The following is a 23,640-nucleotide window of genomic DNA, read 5'->3' on the forward strand; positions in this document are numbered from 1 at the left end:
TCTCGTACATTGTCGCAAAATTCGGGAAAGTGAATAAAATTTACGACGCTTCTTGGAGAATCAAGCGGAACAGATCGTTAAAGCAATGAGGGAGAAGGGAGATGAGTGGAAGTGAACCATAGAGATAAAACATATAGAGGTCCAAAACACACTGGAGAAATTATCGAGTTTGAGACCACTTTAACTGCTCTGGCTCAAGGCTAGGGAATTCTGGGAAGTGTGGGTTTTATGAAACAATAATATTAGGACCATATAGAGTGGATGCCAAGGGTCCATTGTATAATCATATAGATAGATAGATAGGATCCTACACACACACTCAAATATATATGATTATATATATATATATATATATATATCCCTCTCACTATATATGTGTGTGTGTGTGTATATGATTATACAGTGGTTCCAGGATCCTGCGTGGATACCAAAATCCGTGGATGCCCAGGTCCCATTAAATACCATGGAGAGTAAAATGGTTTCCCTTAGATAACATGGAAAAATCAAAGTTTGCTTTTTCTAATATATATATATATATATATATATATATAGAGAGAGAGAGAGAGAGAGAGAGAGAGAGAGAATATTTTAAGCCTTGGATGCTTGAATCCGTGGATAAAGAATCCGTGGATACAGAGGGCTGTGTGTGCTATCTATCTCAAAAGGAACCCGCCAGTTGCATAGCCTGAGTCGCTCTATTTACTAAGTCTGTGCTACAGAAGGCGGTACCGCGTGGAGGCTACGTCAGAGAAAGGGGCGTGGCCTATTCCTAGTCCTGGCAGCTTCTGCAGGAGGAGCTCATCAGTCACTCGCCGGCGGAGTGGCGGACGGAGCGCAGTCGAAGAAGCGCTTCTGCAGGAAGCAGGTAAGGCGGAAATGACGTTTTGTGGGGGCTTCCAGTCGAGAGAGTAGATGAGGGGGAATGTGGAAGAGCTGTGTTACCTTGTATCAGTGGTCCCCAAACGGTGCCCTTTAAGAGATTTTGGACTTCATCTCCCAGAAGGCTCAGCCATGTTGGCCAATTGTCTGGGATCCTGGGAGCTGAAGTCCAAAACCTCTTAAAGGGCACAATTTGGGGACCGCTGTCTTGTGTTGTTGCTATTACAATTATTATTATTAAAAGGCTATTATTTTGTTATTGTCATTATTGTTCAAATATTATATAATAATTTAATTATAAGCATTATACTTATTACAACAACTGTAATAATTATAGTGATTTAATATTTATTATAATGTGTTTCATTAATTATTTGTAAATATAATTTTAATGTATTCCTTAAGACATATAGATTGATATATCCTTTTGATGCTTTTGAGATATATATATATATATATATATATCAAAATAATTATAATCATAAAATAATTATGAAATAATTATAACTATTGTGATTTAATATTTATTATAATGTGTTATTAATTATGTATAATTATAATTATTGCTATTATTATTATACTTATAATTAAATTATAATATAACGTTTAAAAATAATAATAGTAACAAGCTTTTAATGGAGAAGAGCGCTGAGGATACAAGTTGAACGTGAGCCAAGAGTGTGATGCGGCAGCTAAAAAAGCCAATGCGATTCTGGGCTGCATCAATAACTATTAATTCCTTGACTAATTTTAGGGCCGAATTGATGACACTCTTATTTAGGGAGGCATTCCAAATTACTGGTTGTTAATCCACTGCTTACTTTATTTTTATTGTATAATGTTGTTGTTTTAGATTGTACGCTGCTTGGCAGGTTTTTATTCTCTCCCCCCCCCCCCTTTTATTTTATTTGACCCTTGCTATGTAAAGTGCTGTGCAAACTTTACAGCTTTCTATAAATAAATGTTAATATTAATAATAATAATAGGTTCTATGACTATAAGTATAGCTGTAATTATTATTAAATATGTTATTATAACTGTTACAATCATAACGATCATCATTATTATAAAAATGTTTATTATGATTATAATTATATAATAATAATTGTTGTAGTTACAGTTAGAATCGTAGAGTTGGAAGAGAGCGTTTTTCTCGAGCGCCCTGCGTTTTGCAATGCCCTGCCCTCCTTTGAGGTTAGGACATCTGGATGAACCTTCTTGTGCAGCTCCAAATCTAGCTGAATTGGTTTTTTTAATGAAACTGGCCGATTGTAAGGAATGAGGGTGGGACATAAATAGTGTTGGATAAATAGTGAAGATACTTCAGGCTCACAAAACAACTGTGCCATGGCTCCTTTTGTATTTGCTTCAGATGCTTCTTATTCTGTGAGACATTTGACACAACCAGCTAGTTCTCACAAGCTGTTGAAACCTGGTCTGTAACAAAACTTCGTGCAACTGAAGCAACTGTGTAGTGTTTCCCTGTTTACATCTCTTTCCGCTTGCTCTCTGTTTCTCCAGAGAAACTGCTGACTTTCAGTTTATAAGCATCTTATATTCTCCAATGCAGGGGTTCCCAACCCTTTTGATTCACGGAGCCCTTTTTAAGAATCAGTTTCTGTGGTGGAGCCCCTAAGAGGCCTACCCTCTGTCTTACAAGTTAATGGTGTTTAGGAGCATACATAATAATATATTTTTATTCTTTAATTTCATTCAGCTTTTATTTCTTTCATTTTCCTGGAGCGGCCACAGAGCACCTGCGAAGTGCATGCGGAGGCCTAAGGGCTCCATGGAGTACAGGTTGGGAGCCCCTGATCTAATGCATTACATACAGATAATGATTGTTTGTTATTGTTGTTATGTGCCTTCAAGTCATTTCCAACTTAAGGCGACTATCATGGGGTTTTCCTGGCAAGTTTCTTCAGGGCGGGTTTGCCATTGCCATCCTCTAAGGCTGAGAGAGTATGACTTGCCCAAGATCACCCAATGGATTTCTATGGCTGAGCTGGAATTTGAACCCTGGTCTCCAGAGTCATAGGCCAACACTCAAGCCACTACACCACACTGGTGTAGTGATGTGGAAAGGGAAGTCTATCTGACACAGACACTATTTTCCCCGTTATATTTTACTCTTTGAGAATCAGCATCCCCTGATAGGTTGGCTTTGTTGTTGTTGTTGTGTGCCTCCCAGTCATTTCTGAGTTATGGCAACCCTAAGGCGAACTTATCATGGGGTTTTCTTGGCAAGATTTGTTCAGAGGAGGTTTGCCATCGCCTTCCCCTGAGGCTGAGAGAGTGTGACTTGCCCAAGGTCACCCAGTGAGTTATATGGCAGAGATGGGAATCAAACCCTGGTCTGTAGTACTCCAACACTCAAACCACTACATCGCAGTTGGCTTTAGGGTCATCGTAAGTTAGAAACGACTAGAAGGCACACAACAAAAACAACTATTTTAATGTTTTAGCAACTCTTTAAGACAAACTCCCTCTTCCTTTGTGAATTTAGGACAGTTTTTCAAGTAATTTATGAGGGGTGGGGGAGAGCAGTTTTCAGGCCTTTTGAAAGGGAAACATGCTTTCTGATCCACTTGCTCTTCATTGTTGATGAAATCTCCAATTAAAACGTAGTGAAACCATAAACTTGTCAACTTAAAATAGTTTCAAAGGTTAGGAACTCAAAATCAGACTCACTTGGAGCCTCAGTTAACTTTGCCACAGTCCAAACAAATCCACAGGAAGAGGTTTATAAAATTCCTCCTTTGTTATACAAATGCTTTGGGATGTGACCTTTATTGGAGGTTTTTAATAGCTTCAAGGGAAAATCATTATTTGGGGGCTGCAGGTGTTAAAAATATGCTCTCTGCTTTCAAAATGTCATTAGGAAAGGGACATAATTACATGAATGTGCATAGTATTGATTTATTCTATTAAGTTCCACTGCACATTTCCAACTGATTTGTTTATTAAAAGTATCCATTACTGGATGTTCACAGAGGGGAAGATTGATGTGCTGAATGGGTGGCATTTTTCAGATGCGGTTGTGTCTGACAAACCAAAGGCAAACCTACAGAGAGTCAGCATGGTTTAAGGGTTACACTATAACTCTGGAGACTATGGGTACAATCCCTGCTGGCCTTGGAAAGCCACTGGGTAACCTTGGGCGACTCACACTCTCTCAGCCTCTGAGGAAGGTAATGGCAATCTCCCTCAGAACAAATCTTGCCAAGAAAGCCCCATGGCCTTATGACACCATAAGTCAGAAACAACTTGAAGGCTCACAACAACAAAAAATTTATCTGTGCACTGCCTTGGGTCCCTTTCTGGGAGAAATCTAGTTTGACACCACTTTAACTGCCATGGCGAAATGTTATGGATTTGGGGAATTGCAGTTTTGTGAGACATTTAGCCTTCTCTGGTTAGAGAGCTCTGCTTTCACAACAAACCACAGTTTTCAGAATTCCATACGATGGAAGCATGGAAGGTGAAGTAGTGTCAACCTGGATTATTTCTGCAGTGTGGATGCCGCCCCAGTTCCAGAAGGTGACCTGTTAGTGAACACCAGGATGACTGGATTCAGACACAGGGCCTGACGTTTCCATAATCAGGAATGGATTTTTATGTGGGAGGAATATGACCACTGTTCCTTCCTGGCACCCAAACCAAATCTCTGAGTGCAGAATTCTTTAGTACTTGTTTCTGAACCTACATGTCTAGCATAAAAAAGAAATAGAATCCCAAACTTTGAAATAAACCTATCTCTGTCCTAAACCATGCATATTTTGAGTTACTCTGTAAATAATGTGTTCTCCAAATCTCCTCCATCTGCAAAGGAGGAGTCATCTTACAAACTTGGGAGTTAGAATTTTTGGATCTGGAGGAGAAGACTACTTACTTTGGTTGTATCTTTCCATTGCAACTATAGTGAGTAGTATTTTTGTCCCTTTCTTTAATTTTTGCAGAAAGTGGTGTTTTGTTGGTAATACCAAGTGTCAATAATAGTTAGATTAGTCAATAATTAATCATATAGAGTGAAACAAAGGAAAGGACTTTGTTTCTACCAGTTCTCCATGGAGTCAATCTGACATAACACACTCATTTCCATTTTAAAAAAATAGAAAAGGAAAACAAGATCAGGAATCATAATAATATAATACTGTGTATAGTCTTTCATTAAAAAAATCTTTCTCTTCTAGTTTCTAAAAATGATTTTGAGTCAGTATGTGAACTCTTTGCTTTAAACAATTTATCATCCAAAAAAACCAAAAACACATTTTTTGTTGTTTGATGGGGAGGCTTCAGAAAAAGTCATTTTTTTCTGACTATTTTTGGTCCTCTCCCTTCAGTCCCCCCAGTACTAACATCCCTTGCTGAATATAGGAACCAGTTAGGAAACACTGGACTTGATCCTTTCTTCCGGGTGGGGGAACAGAAGCATATAAAAGAGAGTCAGTTAATTAAAAACACTTCCATTTTTACAAAGCTATTATAACAACACAGAATGGTTTATGTGGAGCATAGCAGGCTGTGCATATGTTCCAGCAGCATGTCCTTTGATCAACTCTTAAGGCTTCTTTATCTGCTTAATGAAGAGAGGGAAAATATTATACATCTATGACTAATATCTGTATGGAGAAACTGGAGACTAGAAATAAAAGATATTAACACTTTTTTCTGGAAATGCAAAAACAATACAAAGAAGCCTGAAATTCATGCCCATCTGCAACCCCCCCCCCCCCCCAAATAGTTCAATTCCCTGGTTGAGAGCCAGTGTTGCGTCTGCACTGTAGAGTTAATTCAGTTTGACACCATTTTAACTGCCATGGCTCACTGCTAGGGAATCCTGGGATTTGTGGTTTGTTGGGATACCAGAGCTCTCTGACACAGAAGATTAAATATCGTACAAACTAAAAATCCCAGAATTCCATAGGATGAAGCTTGGATGTTAAAGTGGTGTCAAACTGCATTATTTCTGCAGTTGCAGCTATACAAAAAGTATAGATTTGGCTTTGTCTATACAGTATTTTATGGTTATTCCCACTTGGGAAAAGGTCTGAATTTTATCAGGCACTGAAAGCCACCAGCATGGCTTCTTGGTGATTTCTTAGAACTAAGTTCTTGGCCAGAGAAATAACAGCTTTTAGGTGTCTCTTTATTCTTGCCCACCTTTCAAAAAAATCCCCAATGTTGATACTGTACTTAGAATTTTGTTTTGCAGGGTATCTCCCCTTCTTCTCCTTTCTGCATTTTTAAAATAATAATAATAACAACAATAATAATATTTATTTATTTATTCCGCCGTTTCCCAAAGGATGTTAAGGTGGTTTGCTTTGTTGTTGCTGCTGCAGCATCTATATCCCGCTTTTCCTACGTGACCTTCCCCCTCTTCTTATACAGTCTATTCTTCAACAGTTACATGAAATAGGTCAGACGGAGAGATGGTAATAGTCTCAGGAACACATATGAATTTCACAACTTGAGTAAGGACTTGAATGTGGATTTCTCTAGTATATGTACAATACTCTTGTTGACAACTCATTTTTCCTTCAAGGCTTCCACGAAAGTTTTGATGCAATGTGACATGCTGGGCAAAGTATATTTATGTGTATCCTACCCCATAATGGTACCTTGTTTGATGGCAAAAATGTGGCTCAGTCTTTTCTGTTCAAGCAATCCAAACTCTCACAAAAAGCAAATAACATTTCAAGTGACCCTCTTCTTCTTCTTCTTCTACTTCATAATAATAATAATAATAATAATAATAATTATTATTATTATTATTATTATTTGTATACCGCCCTATGGGAAACCAATCCGGGCGGTTAACAACAGTAAAATATAAACAGTAAACTCACTTGATTTAGCTGCTTCAGTTTGTATCTTCAGCAACTATTTATCAGCATTATGGACTTTTCATGGCCATCTTGGACAGAAAGGAAAAATATTATCCACCAAGCTTCTATATATTTTTAAATTTTATTTAGGTATTTATATCCCGCCCATCAGCCCTAATGGCTATCAGGGCGGATTACATTTATTATTATTTTTAACCAGACAGTTCCCTGCCCGCAGGCTTACAATCTAAAAGACTCGACACAAAAGGAGAAGGGAATGGTGAGGGGGGAGGGGATCAGGTCCAGCATTCTTCTCTCCCTCTGAGGCCTGGACCAAGGCAGATGGACCAGAGGGAGGGCTCTGCTTCTTCCAGGCAGGCCTGGTGGAGCTCGCCTGCCTCTCTCTCCCAGATGGTGGCTGAAGGGAGGGCTGGTCTTCTTCGAGGAAGGCAGTTGGAGCTCGCCTGCCTCTCTCTCCCAGATGGTGGCTGATAATAATCCATTAGCTCCAACTCTTTACAGAAGAGGGACATTCAGGTCTGGAATACACTTCAAAAATAATCCAGTTTGAGACTTAGGCTCAATGCTAGCAAATTCTGGGAACTGCAACTTTGTGAGACATTTAGCCTTCTTGGTCAGAGAGCTCTGGTGCCACAATAAACTACAATTCCCAGGATTCCCTACCAATGAGCCTGGGCAGTTAAAGCGGTCTCAAACTGGATTATTTCTGCATTGTGTTTTGGTTCTCTGACAAGTTTCAGAGTTCAGGAATTATGTAGTGACATCACGAACATGACATAAGACCTATCTCCCCTTTTGCATGGGCTGAGTGTTTAAGGATTTATGCTATAGTGTTTCTTGTGTGGGTTCAAGTCCTAAGAGCTCCCTCTGCTTGGAAAGAACATGTAGATTTTTCATGTAAAAGACCACAGGTTAAATTTGTGGGATCTCCAGATTGGCATTGGAAAAAACACTATCTGAAATCCTTAAGAGGTGCTGCTCCTCAGAGTTGACAATACCATAATTTGAATAGACCACACTCTTGACTAAACAGGGTTAGATCTGGACCACCAAAGATCTCCAGAAAGACTCCTGTCTTACACTCTGGAGAACCATTGTCTATAGGAGCAGATGATGCTGAGTTAAAGATGGGCCAATATTATATATTCCCAGGGAAGGACAGTTTTTTTCTGCGGCACTGAGTTTTGAATGTGGAATAAAGAACATGGGATATTTACAGTGCTTCTTCTGCCTCCTTTCCCTGCCTGGAGTTGAGTATTTGAAATAAGGTTAGTGTATATCACAAAATGGACTAGCTATCACTGTGCCATAAGCTTCAGTACACTGTATGAGAGATCCGCTTCTTCTCTGAATGATGCCTGGCATACATACAAGTTGGGTATCCCCTATCCAAAATGCTTGGAACTGAAAGTGTTTTGGAATATTTGCATATACATAATGGGATATCTTGGAGATGGGGCCCAAATCTAAAAATGAAATACATTTCTGTTTCATATACAGTATACTTATACACATAGCCTGAAGATAATTTTATACATAATATTTTAAATTATTTTGTGCTTGAAACAAAGTTTGTGTATACTGAACCATCAGAAAGTAAAACTGTCACACTCTCAACCAACAATGTGGGCAATTTTGGATTTTGAAATTCCAGATAAGGGATATTCAACTTGTAAATAATTTGGGACAGGGAAGATTTATTGGTGAGCAGAAATAATGACTAATCTAGAACCAGAACTCATTAGCCCTGGATTTTGGGGGGGAAATATGGTCTTATTAAGTCTTACTTCATCAATTTGTTAGATATTTTACCATATGAAGCCCACTGGTAAATTCATTTACTTGGAAGTAAGTCCCCTTAATTCCATCTGCTTTGCTTGCAAGTACACATGCCTAGGATTATGAACAACAAAGAGCCAGTGGCACCATAACAGCTGACAAGTTATATTTGGCACTTGCTTTTGGATTCTGTCCCAAAGTGTGAGACCAGTTGGTATCTATTTGCAGTGCCTGTGGATGTACAACTTCTGTCCATCCACCCACTTCTACCTACATAGATTGAGAATTACATTGTATTTAAATAACTTTGTACTCTTCAGATGTCATTATGTCAAGGAATGCTAACACCTGCTTCCTGGAACCTTTTTCATGAGACTTGAACAAGGAAAGACTCTGCTGAATTCTGCTTCATATTCTCAGAATAGTAGCTTTGCTAGCATATGATTGAACATGGCTTTTGTTAAAGGTTATCCCAGTCAACCAGTAGCTGTGTGTGGGCAGGGAGTAGCAGATGTTGTTTGTGTGTCTCTCTGATGGAAACTACATAACCTTGGAAGTTGCTTTGGAATTTCCCCCTCCATCTGTTTTCTTTTGATATAGAAATTGCTGTACTGCAATGGTTCCACACAGTGGTGTTTTTCATATGTGTTGGTATAGCCCATTGGAATTATGGGAATTATAGTCTAAAAGACATCTACCTGAGGGAGGCTGGTTTAGATCTTATATCAAATGGGAAGCCACATGCTGAAATATGCATGCAACTGAAAGATATAAATTGTTCCCAGTTACAACTCCTCTATGCAGAGATGTTCTCTCCAGACCTTCCTACCATTTCTGTTTGTGATCTGAAGTCAAAGATTTTACTAGACATTTCATATCTGTGAGACAGATATACACACAGGGATCCTCTATATGCAGTCAACTCCTTAAATCCCCAGCACAGGCCTTGCTAGTTGTTCTAAAAACAGTGAAATGCTGTCGTAGGATGTGGTAAAGGTGGGCCTTCTGAATGGTGACATCTACCTTCCTAAACATACTCCTTGAGTGGCAGAAATTATATAAAGTTTTAAAACACTTAACTTTATATTGCCTCTCTCAAGATGATGATAATAACATGGAACTGTTGTTTTTTAAGTATCGAATATCTTGTAAAAATTATTTAAACCTGATTCATATTGTTTTATGCTGTAAGACTTTTGTGCCATAAACCACTTTTATTGCATCAAGAAGTCTATAAATGCAGATATTCAAAACTCTTAATTGCTACCTTGGCAAGCAGGTGTGAATCTTTTCCTGTTGCTGATTCTGTGTTTCATCCCTCTATTAGGACAAAGGTATTTGAGAAAATGGGTTATGATATTGAGCGTTTTGTGGGTTACGTTAATGAAGGACTGCTGTGCTCTATCTGCCGGGACGTATTGGAAGAGGCACTGCAGGCTCCCTGCGAACATGCTTTCTGCACTTCCTGCATACATGGGTGGCTTGTCCATCATAACAACTGCCCAGAGGATCGACAGGCACTTGATCTGACTGTTCTTCGGCCGCTTTACAGGTATGTAACAAGCAGTTGGCCTTTATCACTGGTCCTAATCCAGCATTAGTCATTTGAGAAACTGCAAAGGCAATAGTGATGGATGGGAGATTTTGTGGCTCCTTTTACATATGACCTATCAGTTAATGAAATTGACTAGGGCTCCATTCCCACTGGCCCAGTTAACGTGGGTGGAACTGGGTAGATCCGGATGCCCCTCCCCCGAATCTCTCCGTTAGCAAGTGCTCACTACCGATTGAGGGGCATTTTAACCCGAATGCCTTATCAGGTTTAACTTGAGAGCGCCTGCTGTCAATCAAGCAATCGTCATAGGTGACATTTGCAGGGGCATTGGAAGTGTCCTCCCCCTCTCCTTTTTTTTAAAGAGCCATGCACAAAATGCCCCAAAGTGTGCACCTTTTGTCAAATAAACCTCTTTGTGTGTGTGGGGGGGGGTGCAGGTTATGATCTCCCCCTGGCCCCATTTTCAACCCCAAAATGCAAGTTAATGCATCCAGTATTCCCCATTCCTTGCCACCCCAGAATGCCTCATACACAGGTAATAATAATAATAATATCAATAATATTAATTCCTCACCTCGGAATGCCAGAAAAGGATGCTTTTTTTGGCTCTCCCTAGGCTACCCCTGAATTCCTAGCAAAAGCTGTATCAATTTGTCAATTTACATAATTGGAAAGAGAAGCATTACATTCAATTGGTAACATTCATCCAGCAGTCATTCCAAAGGAAATAATAGCCTGCCCTAGCAAAAGCTGTATCAATTTGCCAAGTTGCAACATTACTTTTGGTTTGTAACATTCATTCGCAATCCAGCTGTCATTCCAAAGGAAAGACTATGCGCATAAAATAGACAGAGAAAAATAATTTTAAAAGAATACACATCAAAGGGAAAAGGTCCCTGATGGATAGGAGAGGCTTGACTTGCTCTGCCCCCCACCTGCCCTGAAATGACCCTTGCTCCTGCTCACCATCTATCTATCTATCTATCTATCTATCTATCTATCTATCTATCTATTGCCAAGAACATGCACATTTTTTGCCAAAAATAATTTTAAAAAAATACACATCAAAGGGAAATTATCAGAAATAGAAGAAGCTGCTTCTGTTGCAGCTGGATTTCCCTACATGCCCCAGCGTAGCCCCGCAACCCAATTCCCCCTGGAAATCCTCCTCCTTCCTTCAGACCCTCTCCTTCCTTGGGGATGCCTGTTGACTCTTTCCCCCAGCTCCTTCATCCTCCTCCTCCTCTTCCTCCTCCTCCTTCATCACTTTCTCCATCCCCACCTCTCTGTGACAGCCCTCTGCAGCCCAAAAGTCACCCCTTTGCATCCAGATTCCCCTTTTTTTCAGCTCTTTCCTCCTGCTCCTCCTCCTCTCCCCTCCCTTCTGATGATGGGAGGGAATGCTCTGCCCTTTGCCCACCCTCTGACCTAAATCCCTCCCTCAATTTGCCCTGGTCATGATCGGGGGCAAGTTCATATTCCACAGAACCCGGGGTTTCTCAAAAGAAACGCTGTTTGCGCCGATTTCTTTTAACCCGCTGTAAGGGGCATTTGCCACGGAACGGGTGTGCAAGCCTCTGATTCGCTTGTGGGGGATTCGGGGTGAATATGAACTTCACGTGCAAGAATCGATTTCAGAACCGGGGTAAATTGTAATGTGAATGGCCCCTAGGATAGAATTAGTCCATTTCACTTTGAAGGAGAAATGTTTCTGAAGAGCAGGCATTATATACTATAGAACAGTGATGGTGAACCTTTTACAGACCGAGTGCCCAAACTGCAACCCAGACACCACTTATTTATTGCAAAGTGCCATGTCCCTCTGGCTTTCTACTAAGAAACTCTGGCAAACTCTGTGCTAGGGCGACAGCATGTGTGCCCACAGAGAGGACTCTGAGTGCCACCTCTGGCACGCGTGCCATAGGTTCACCATCACTGCTATAGAAGGCTCACCATCTGATTGTTATGAGAAGTTCATAATAGTGGTTTGGTTTTGTGTGATACCTGATCACTACCTGGGGTGGGGAAGTTATTGTTAAATAGACTAGTCTGGTGACTGCCTCTTTGTGGGAGCTAATAACTGGTAAAATTGAATACAGTAGGATAAGAGGAAGACCACATTAAATGTGGATAGACTCAGTCAAGTAAGCCATGCTGCTGAAGTTGCAAGATCTGAGCAGGATAGTTTATGTCCAGGGATCTTGGATGTCTCACATTCATTTTGCTACCATAAGTTTGACCTAGCTTGAGGACAATTAACAACAGCAAAGTAACTGGAAGATAGTTTCATGATGCAGATATCTCAATGGGATATTTGGAATGGCTAAGCCAGCAGTGAAATGGGTACACAATGTGTGTGTGAATGAAGGAATAAAAACAGAGTTTCTGAGCTGGGAGTGTGACAATGGCATGGGCAAAAGAGAGAAAGCTGTGAGAAGGACTTTGAAAATACCTCAGGCTGCTCCTACCTAGGAATCTGAGTCCAGATAGCAGATGTGCTGCTTGCCTGCAGCTATGCTCTCCCTACCTGTATTAAGTTTATGCCTCATCCAGAGCAAACTAAAGCCAGTAGCACTGCCTCTGGCATTTCTTATTGGTCAAGGAAGTGGGGAATATCAACAGCATCACTGATTCTCATTACACCAGTAACAGGGACCTTCTATTCTTCTGAGAGATAGTTGGCTCAGTTGTTTTTGGTATTTCCTTTTTTGGAACAAAAATATCTTTTGAGATGAAATGTTGTTGTTGTCGCTGTTAACAGCCCTCAATTCAACTTTGACTTATTGTGACCCTATGAATGGAAGATCTCCAAGTCACTTTGTCATCAACAGCCTTGCTCAGGTCTTGCAGACTCAGGGTTGTGGTTTCCTTTATTGAGTCTATTTATCTACCTACCTTTTCCTACTGCCTTTTATCTCATTGTCTTTTCTAGTGAGTCAAGTCTTCTCACAATATCTCCAAAGTATGACCATCTTTTGTATGACCAAGTTCAGTCATTCTGGCTTCTTGGGAGAGTTGAGGCTTGATTTGCTCTAGGACTATTTATTTGCCCTTTTGGAAGTCCACAGCATCCCCAGAATTCTCTTCCACCGCCACATTTCAAATGAGATTCTCTTTCTATCAGCTTTCTTTACTGCCCAGCTTTCAAACCATACATAGAAACTGGAAATATAATGGCATGGACAATCCTGGCTTTGGTGTTCAGTGATATATTTTCACACTTGAGGGATCTGATATCTTGACTGCACTCTCCATTTTGATTAATGACTGAGCCAGAGTGTAGGCTATATTTGATTATGTTAGTGTCTTCATCCATCTGATATGTACATCATCTATGGTCATTATTTTTCTGTCCATATGTTCAACTGTAAATCTTCCTTTGTACTCTCTTCCTCGGTTTTCTACAGTAGTCATTCCAAGTCTTTGCTCTTTTTTGCTAGTAATATGGTATCATCTGCATATCTTAAACTGTTGATGTTCCTTCCTCCAATGTTCACATCTCCTTCCTCAGTGTCTGATCTGATAATATGGCAAGAATGAAAAGAATTTATTTCTTTATCCAGATATATGAAGAATGATCTTAATCGACTCCAGCTTCATTGTAGAAACAGAGAATGTGGCTGTGAAATGGTGTGTTCTCTGGAATCTATCAGCCGACATGAACGCGAGTGTGAATACAGCCAGATTCCCTGCTCCAACAGTGGTAGGTACATATGCGCCTAGGAAGCTGCCTTACACAGGATCAGACCATTGGCCCATATAGTCCAGTCTTGACTGCCAGCACTATTTGCTCACTCTTTCTGGAGTTCCCTGGTATTCCTGGTGCTTTCCTGTGCAACTACTAATTAGGCATGGCCCTGTTTAGCTTCTGAAATCAGACAAGATCATGTTCTCAGGTTAGCATGGTAAAATGGACTGATAAAATGTGGGAAAGTTTAGAAAAGATTGGTCTCTAATTTCTTCTGAGTACAATCCCTAGTTTTCAGTATCTTGAGAGAATAACCACAGTTCGGATGCTGTTACTGAATCACACATCTGGGATTCTGTTTCTCTGTTATTTCCCCTTTTTATTCAGAAATACTGTAGCCATTTTCTTCCTTTTGCTTATTTAGCCTAATCCAAAGTGTTGTTTCAGTGAGGAACTGACATCATTGTTTATGGGCAGCTGATGTTCCTTTCCTCCATTTATTAGCTCACTTGAAGGAGTTCTTGCATCTAAACAAAAATGTTAAATCAGAAGTCATGGTTTTTGAGATTATGTTGGACTAAAATTCTCATCATGCCTGGCCAGTGGCCATGCTGTCTGGGGCTGATGGAGGATCAAGTTCAACACATTTTGGTGGGCTACATGTTTCTTACAGTATGTGGGTTAAATGTACAGGAAGCTTAGGAGCCCTGGTGGCGCAGTGGTAAAATGCCTGTACTGTAGCCAACTCACAGTTGTGAGTTCAATCCCAGGCTAAGGCTCCAGGGTCCACTCAGTCTTGAGTCCTTCCATAGGTTGCTAAAATGAATACTCAGCTTCTTGAGGGCAATTACCTTATACATTGTAAACTGCTTAGGGAGTGCTTCAGTGCACTGATAAGCAGTATAGAATTGTACTTGCTATTACTCACTTAAGAGCTGATATTTTCTCAGTGTCTCAAGATGTTGAAAATGAAATCACTATGGAAAGATGTTCTGTTCTGATTTTATGATAATTAAACAGTTGGCTCTCCACATTTGCAGCTTTGATCTTTGCAGATTTGATTATTTGCAGATTTGATTAATTTGTTCTCTCTAGGAATCTCTAGGTTCTCCAGGGCAACTCTGCCAGAAGTTGACCATGGAGTCAAACTGGAGGACAGGGACATAGCTAAGATTTTAGGAAGGGGGGGGGGGTCCAGACTAAGTGCCACCATTATAATGGGGCTTGGGTGCGGCGGCGCAGCAGCACACACCATTCATTTTTCTAATGGAAGGGGGGATCCGGACCCCAAGAACCCCCCCCCCCTTGGCTAGGTCCCTGTGGAGGACCTAGAGATTCCCAGATAAAATACTTCTCTAGGCATTTGTAGGTCCTTTACTGCAATCCTGTGGTCCACCTCTGCCCAAGGTTGGCCGTAGAGTTGCACTGGAGGTCGTAGAAATTCCTAGAGAGGTGTTAAGTGGTTTTGTTTTTGTTTTTGCACTTTCACGGGAGTCCTGCACCCCTAACTTCAACAAATGTGGAGGGCCCACCGTATAGTCTGTTGACATATATATAATTCTGGATTATGGGATCAGTTCACAAAGCTGCAGTTCTTCTTAATTCTGTTAAGAAAAGCCTCCAGTTAAAACAGGGGTAGGCAACCGTTTTGAGCCGGGGGCCGGGTTGCTGTCCCTCAGCCAAAAAATAAATAATTAAATATTTTTTTTTAATAAATAAATAAACCGGGACAAATGTAGGACAACATTTTCAAATGGTGGACACTTTTTTAAAAAAAGTGGAGGACTCGCAAAAAAATTTGCTGATTTTTTAAAAAATGTTAATATAAATGCATGCTTCTGAGGCGTCTATAGACAATTGCCCCCCTTGCCCCTGCGTGCAAGAGGCCAAAGGCCCCGGCGGCAATCGGCGGCAGGACCGGGCTGGGGCCAGTCCCAAGGCCTTGCCGGGCCGCATCCGGCCCGTGGGCCGCAGGTTGCCTACCCCTGAGTTAAAACATAATTCTTGTATCTGTAGTGTGGGTGATGAAATTACTTACTGTGTCTCCTTCAATCTTCTACTTTCCATTCAGGTTGTCCAATTCAAGTTGAACGGCGTAACTTACACAGCCACTTGGCAGTGTGTGAGTATCAAAGCCGTGAATGCCCCAATGGTTGCGGATATGCCATGCTCAGCACAGACAGTGCACAGCACAACTGTGTAGCGGAGTTAAGAACAGAGCTAGAACTGCTCAGGTAAAGTTGATCTCTCCCTTTTCTCAGCTGCTCATATTTTGAGAGCTAAAGCATGGTCGACCATTTAATTACTGCAAGTAGTACCTCTTAATAGCCAGTCTGTAAATGTCTGTCAGTCAACTGAGAATGTCCTTTAAAAACAAACTGATATAGTTGCGGTTATCTATTGGCCAGTAAAATCAGTTCAGCAGTTTGATAAACTCTTACCTGTGGCTGCTGCCTCCTTTTACTTTTTTCCACATTTTATCGGTACTCTCAGAGTATTGTCCCAATTGATTGAAGTTACAGATTTCGTTTATTGCTATTTTTTTCTTGAGACAGTTACAATTTTGGAATATGACTTCCAGAATCACGCATCTAACATGGCAATTGGAGTCCAAAAAAGTACTCCAAAACCTGCTTTTTAGTACAACATGGTTCTGTGTGCTAATGTGGTCTTGGCCCTCAAACCAATATTCCATCCTACCACATGAATTAAATTCCAGTAGTAGCTTATGGGAAAAGCCCATGTGACTAATGCACTTGTTTGAGACTGCAGTGCTTATTTTATCTTCGGCTGCCAGAGAAGAAGATGTAAGCAAAAATCCAGACCTTATTTGGTTGGTCTTGTTAGAATCAGCAATAAGAAATTCCAGTCTGATGTTGTATGCCTCCTTAACAGTATGGCTAATCCTTCTCCAAAAAGAGGGAATTCATCCAATTGTGTACCATAGGAAAAACAACTTTAATTGCACTATATTTTATAAAATTACATAACTTACTGGGCAGACTGTTAGATCTTTGGCTTTCAGGAATTCTTCTTTGCTTTTCATCAAAGATAGATGGCTGAGCTGCACATGATGGCAATGGAGGCAAGTGGCTCTGATGGAATGGGGTAGTGACTCCATTTTGGGGTTTAATCTGAATCTGAAGAGTGGACACCTGCTTTAAAGCTCGAACTACAACCCAGAGCAGGTTCATTATTGCTAGCCTTCCATGCACTATTGAAAACATGCTTCTTGCAGCTGCATTTTTAAAAAACTGTAGGTATCTTCTGTGAAGCCCTTTTGTACAAAACAAATGAGAACCACAGTCTATAGGGAGATTAGCTTAATTTTTTCCTCTCAACCATAGTAACAGCATATGTTTTGACCTCTGAAAGCCTTAAATGTTTTGGGATCAGGACATCTGACAAGCTAAAGTAAAGGTAAAGGTAGTCTGATGACATGAATGTCCAGTTGTAACTGACTATAAGGAGCAGTGCTCATCTCTGTCACTAAGTCCAAAGACTACTCTGGTGGTCATGTGGTCAGCGTAGCTGCACCAAACGCTGTTACCTTCCCACTGAACTCATACCTATTTATCTACCTGCATTTGCATGCTTTTGAACCAGAGCTGGGAGTAGGAGTAAGGAGTAAAGGAGTAAGAGGTTTTTACTGGAGTAGGAATAACATTAAAATATATCTTACTCTGGAGTAGGATAAGGAGTAACCCCAAAATCACCAGTACTCCCCAGCTCTGTTTCAAACTGCTAGGTTGGCAGAAGCTGGGACTAGTGACAGGAGCTCACCCCATCATGCAGCACTCCGGCCTTGAACTGCCATCCTTCTGACTAAGCCACCCCATCCCTATTTGATAGGCTACCTCTTCCCATATGAGCCTTCCCAGAGTTTGAAATCTTAAGCCAAACCCTAGTTGAGCATGCCAGCATTCAAATAGGCTGAATTGGTGAATATATGAGACAGAGTATTTTTTGTACTCAACCATTGGTAAAATGAGTACCCAGCTTGTTGGGGGCAATTGGATTACAGATTGTAAACCACTTAGAGAGTGCTAAATTCACTGATAGATGATATAGAAATGTAAATGCTATTGCTATTGTATGATCACCTTGGTTGTGGAAGTCATTCTCAAGGAAAGTCATCTTTATGGAGCTTCCAACAGGCCATTAAAGCTATTATTCTGTCAGGACTCTGGCTTTTACAGTAGTTTTCATCTGTTCTTAAATAATATTTTATTTCTCTTTTTAAAAGTATATTTTACTGCCCATTGCTTTGGGAGCTCTCTTAGGCAGAAAAATAATTTATAAACATATACCTTAAAAAAGTAACTTCTAAAGCTGTGCTTCGTGTTAGGAGGGAAGTTCATTTGTTAGCATCAACAGAGTGCATTGCTTCTGGTCTTGAAGAGCCAATGGGAGGTGAAGGTGTGGCGTTTGGAGGGGACTATTGTTAGAGAGAAAAGAGTTGGGGAGGAGAATTCAACACAGCATGGTCTTTATCCCAACATGAGTTCAGCAGATGCTGTTTGCAGTTTTTTAAAAAAATCAGAAACTGTAAGCATTTTAGTTGTAGGAGGTCCTGAAAACCAAGAAGAAGTGATAAGTAGGTTTAAGAGAGCAGGAAATAGGAGCAAAGGCAGGAGTGGGATGGGTGGGCAGTATTAAAGTGCTGTTGCTAGGCCCGTTTCTGAAATTGACTGTGTTTTAATGCCTAAATCCAGATGCTAGTCCCACTTCCTACTAGAATAGATGCCCTGAATAAATAGGATTAACATAAGGGCTGGTTTATAATTCACCAATTGAGTCTATAGAGCTGCTCCAGTTAGAACTGGCAATTGGATTTATGCCATGGTGGTTTTTTACCTTGTAGAATATACTCTCCAAATGTCCTGTTTTACTTGCATGGGAGGGTTGTGCGCACTGAATATATACACAACCCTCCCTCTTAAAATATAAATTGCCTTTCCCCTTGTTTCTCCATGTTCCTGTAGCCTTGCTGTTTCCTTTTCTGCTGATTTCTCCTTTCTTGTTCTTCCATCCTTTCAGCCAGCATTCACTTCCCTGGTGAGTGCAGTGAGCTATTCTCACACTGCACTTAATATGAAAATTAGAGAGTTGTGACACCATGGGTCCTGGACTCTAAATGCTCAGTATGTTAAATACAGAAGAAGACCTGTTGCCTTATGGAGGACATCAACTGCCAGAATTCTTACCTCCACAATGAACAAAAAAGCAGGTTATGATGGTGTTAAGTTGGACAGTACCATCATAACTCACTAACAGGATGCCAGTCATTAGGTTCTTTGGGACTTTCAACCTGTGGGTGAAGTTGCTAGACGTAGTAATGACAACTTCCTCACCCCTCCCTTTTTCTCTCTATCTTAAGGTCAGAAATGATCTACCGAGTGGAAGAGGCAAAACATGAGGTGGAATCTCGCTTGGATTCTCAGAGGCGGCATATGGTGCAAAAAGAGAGTCTTTTGCAAAATGAAATTGAAGAGTTAAAGGTGAATGTCTTGTATCATTGTTTGCTAAGTGGTTGTCTTGCTCCTCAAAGTTGTTGATTTTAATGAACTGCTAGTCCTGACACTTGTCTCCATTGCTGAGTTGTCCTCGTTTCAAATACCAAGTGTATGTCTTAGAAGCAACACTTTTAGGTAACAGGCATACTAACTATAATTCAGACAAATAAAGGAAAAGTTGCTTCTTTGGGGTGGGGAGAGCGGGATTGGCGAACATGTTTTGGTCCCTTTAAATTTGGATCATAGTTGGCAAGAGGTGGAATTAGGGGGATGCATTGGCACCCCTAGGAGAGCTCAGAGGGCCCCACAACACCCTCACAAAAAATATCAAACGTTTGCTCCTTAAAGACCTAGGAGGTTGGCATTGGGGGCTATTTCACCATGTTTTTGACTGCCACCAGCCCATTTTAGGCCCAGGGAGGTCTTTTTGCCTAATAGGAAGTATACTGGAAGTAGATAGACAACAGATTACATCAGTTGTGTTTGTTTTTGTTGTGTGCCTTCAAGTTGTCTCTGACTCATGGTGACTCTAAAGGTAAACCTATCATGGGGTTTTCTAGGCAAGATTTGGTCAGAACGGTTTTGCCATTGCCTTTCCCTGAGACTACCCAAAGTCACCCAGGTCAAGCAGGGATTCAAATCCTGGTCTCCAGAATGATCATCCAATGCTCAAACCACACCACCGCGCTGTTTCTCATCAGTCATAGAACTGCATATAAAAATAATTCATTTGCTTTGTGCTTTTCAGAGTCAGATGTCAAGAATGATGTCTGACATACAGACCCTGATGGCAACAGAGAGGCAGCATCGTCAAGAGCTGGAACAGGCTGAGCTTGAAAAACAGGAATTGCTGGAGTTAATAAAGGGTCTCCAGAAAGACTGCCGATTGACTAGGGATGGAAGCAAGAAAGCATCAAACTTCCGGCCTCTTACACGGCTAGAAAGTTTGAAACGCAAGCCCCGGGAGGTGACTGTCATATGAGCTAAAAGCAGCTTTCAAACACCTGCTTTCAGTGAACAGCTGGAACAACTGGATTTCAAATTCCTCTACAATTTATGTTTGAACTAACTCCTAGGGAGAGAAACTGGCAAGAAAAGCACCTTAATTCTGTACTTAAATGAAGTCCAACTACATTGTTGCTAGATTTCATAGGAACCCATTGATTTCTTTGGGTTAATTTCCATTCCTTAATTTCTTCTGCAACCTCAATTAAAATAGGGCGTGGAGTATAGCAATTTTAGGAAGCAGTAACATGTAGAGTTTTTTGTATTCTTTCTTTCAAACTAGAACTTTTTCACTATTGATAGACAGACTATTATCAGAATCTTAGCTGTTTTAGTGTAAACGTTATAGGAATAAAGCCATCAATTATTTTTGCAAAAAAGAAATTTTAACTGGTGGGTGTACTTGGTGACATGTGATTAGATTTCAGCTCCAGATAATTAAGAAACTACCTCAACTACTGTTTTTGAATTTGTAAATTTAAAAATTATTTGGTAAGTATCCAGTTTGAATAGGTTTAACCAAAATGTGAGCTTAGATTTGATCTTTAAAAAAATGGAAGTGCCTTTATTATAGTAAACAAACATTTGGTGCTTAGAGGAATAAGCCAAAGTCTTATATGTGGGATTCTACTGTAGAAGATACAAATTCTGTCATACTGTCAAGGGTCAGAGGAGGCCTTATATGCAAAAAACATTCTTAACTCTTTATAAAAGCTTGTGGGCTGTTCAGAATCCTCTTCTGTTAAACCAGTTCTACAGCAGTTCTCACATTTTCAAATTACAGACTTTCATTGTAAGTGGGTCAGTGTTTGGTTCCTTGTTCTGAAGAATAAACATTTAAGTTACACAGAGAGGTTTATTTCTGTACAAGTTGACTATCCTTATTTGAAATGCTTGTAACCAGAAGTGTTTTGGATTTTATGTTTGCATACACATAATGTGGTATGTTGGAGATGGGATCCAAGTCTAAACATGAAATTCATTTATGTTTCATAAATGCATTATACAGATAGCCTGGAGGTAATTTTAGACACATTTTAAAATAATTTTGTGCATGAAACAAAGTTTGTGTACACCAAACCATCAGAAAGCAAAGGTATCACTGTCTCAGTCACCCATGAAAAAAGTTTGGGTCTTTGGATTATTTCAGATTTCCAGACAAAGGAAACTGAATTTGTATATACATCTCCTTAAACAATAGCATGGAATGAAATTTAAGATTGCATTGTATAATGGTGAGAGGTTTCCCCCCCATCGCAAGTGTAGTCAGGCAATCCTTCTGTGGCTGTGTATATACCTGTTAATGAACTACTCACCCTTCCCACTACAAGTGTCAATAACCCTTTTTATTGTATGCTGAACCAGATGTGTCATAATGGGAAAATAATGATGCAAAGTAGCACTTAGACTAACATGTCTTCCAACATTGTTTTATTGTTCATTTTTTAATTGTATATGTTCTGATATACTGCCTTTCGGTGGAAGGGTTATCAAGTGTGGTGGTGGTCTTTAAACAGAGGCAGGATGGCCATATGTTGGGATGCTTTGATGGAGAGTTCCTGCATGGCAGGGGTTGGACAGGATAGCCCTTGTGGTCTCTTCCAACTCTATATTTCTATGATTATAATTGCTGTCAAGTGTCATAGACTGGAATTATTAGATTTAAAAAATGGTTACCATTTTTGCAGATCCTAAATTGCTAGAAAATGTTACATTTGCAAGTTAATAAAGTGTTAACAGAATGCCTGTGTATGTTTGTTTGCATCAGTATCAGATCCATATGATATACCCCTTCCCTCCAATTACCAGCAATCATTGCTGAATCCAAGGGAGAAACAGAAGCACTTGCTCCACTGAATTTAAGAGACATCTCCATAACCTACTGTCACACACATGAAAGGCTTTGAAGAATAGAGTCAAGACCATCTTAAGTCATATCCAAAAATGATTCTTTATCAGAATCCAAAATCCGAAGGACGTCCAGCTAATGTATTTCGGGATAGGTATGGACAAACAAATCCTAGCTGGACATCTCTGGAGGCATAGATTGCAGATGGAGTGGACTCTTAAATCATATGCAAGTGTAATATTCCTGCTATTTATATGAAGTGAGTTTGCCTTTTATGTTTAAAAAGACAGGAGTAAAAGAAATCAGACTGACAATAAAAATACAGGTATGAGCCATCACATGATGTTGGATTGCAGCTGCCATCTTTCCTAAGTACTTGGGCATACTGGCTAGAGCTGATGGCAGTTACAATCTAAACAGCATCTGGAGAGTTGCTATTTTTATTATCTCTGAATTAGAGCACTGTCAATAGACTTAGTGGTTAAGATGCCAATTTTGACGGTTGCAAAGTCAGAAGGTTAGCAGTTCGAGGCCCAAGTGTCGTACGATGGGGTGTGCTCCCATCACTAGTCCCAGCTTCTGCCAACCTACCAGTCTGAAAGCATGCAAATGCAATTAGGTACCATTTTGGTTTTAAGGTCATGCTGGCCACAGAACTATGGAGTTATCAGACAATGCTGGCTCTTTGGCTTAGTAACAAAGATGAGCATCACCTCTTAGTCTGTTACGATAGACATTCAGGTCAATGGAAAACCTTTACCTAAAGACCTAAATATTCTAAAAGCATCTGATTCTGTCTGATCTTGAAAACTAAGCAGGTCATATTGTACTTGGATTGAAGGCCTCCAAGGAATACCAAGTGCTGTAGGCTATAGTTCTGAGGAAAGAACTGGCAAAACCATCTCTTGAGTATTCCTTACCTATGAAATTCATGGTGTCGCCATTAAATCGACAGGCAATTTTAAGGCACAAACACACACACACACACAGGAAAACAGGTCTATATTGTATTTTATATAGTATCTACTATCTGTCGTATCTCTCACTTTAGTATATTAATGTTCCATGGGCAAGTGACTCAGATAAGGGGCATTATGGAATGTTTAAAAACATTCCAACTATCACTAAAAGGGGCAGATAAAACTACAGTTGATGGGGAGAAACTCATGGGACGTCCACAGGACGTCCCGTTTTAAAAAAGGGGCGTCTCTTCTAGACGCCCCTGGGTCTAATACGGACTCTGTCCGTACAATATGGTGCCGGCCGTTCCACACGGCCGGCGCCATCTTTACGTATTGGACGCATAGCGTCCGTGTCGCAGCGCCTATGACGTTGCGAATGCGCCAGGGGCGCCTCGCGACGTCATAGAGGCGCCGCAAGAAGGAGCTCCATTTTGGAGCTCCTTTTTTGCTCCGCGCGGGAGCCGTGCGGTGTGGCTGCTACAGCTCCCGCACGGAGCCAGTGGCGGCAGACCGCCTCAAAGTGGCGGTCTATAACCTGCCTCAGAGAATGGAATA

At 40.5% G+C, this 23,640-nt stretch overlaps 1 protein-coding gene across 1 annotated transcript; it reads left to right on the plus strand.

Moving 5' to 3' along the window:
- Positions 1-821: 821 nt before the first annotated feature.
- Positions 822-22,016, plus strand: LOC149317501 (RING finger protein 151-like). The gene is made up of 6 exons (XM_089517636.1): positions 822-865; positions 9,838-10,062; positions 13,629-13,768; positions 15,825-15,987; positions 19,134-19,254; positions 20,018-22,016. The coding sequence occupies exons 2-6, from the start codon at positions 9,857-9,859 to the stop codon at positions 20,249-20,251; spliced, it is 864 nt and encodes a 287-aa protein (XP_089373762.1). The 5' UTR covers positions 822-865; positions 9,838-9,856; the 3' UTR covers positions 20,252-22,016.
- Positions 22,017-23,640: the final 1,624 nt, after the last annotated feature.

This window comes from Sceloporus occidentalis, unplaced genomic scaffold, assembly GCF_023333645.1.
Source record: "Sceloporus occidentalis isolate IW3139 unplaced genomic scaffold, rSceOcc1.0.p SCAF_3, whole genome shotgun sequence".
In the NCBI taxonomy this organism is placed as follows: domain Eukaryota; kingdom Metazoa; phylum Chordata; class Lepidosauria; order Squamata; family Phrynosomatidae; genus Sceloporus; species Sceloporus occidentalis.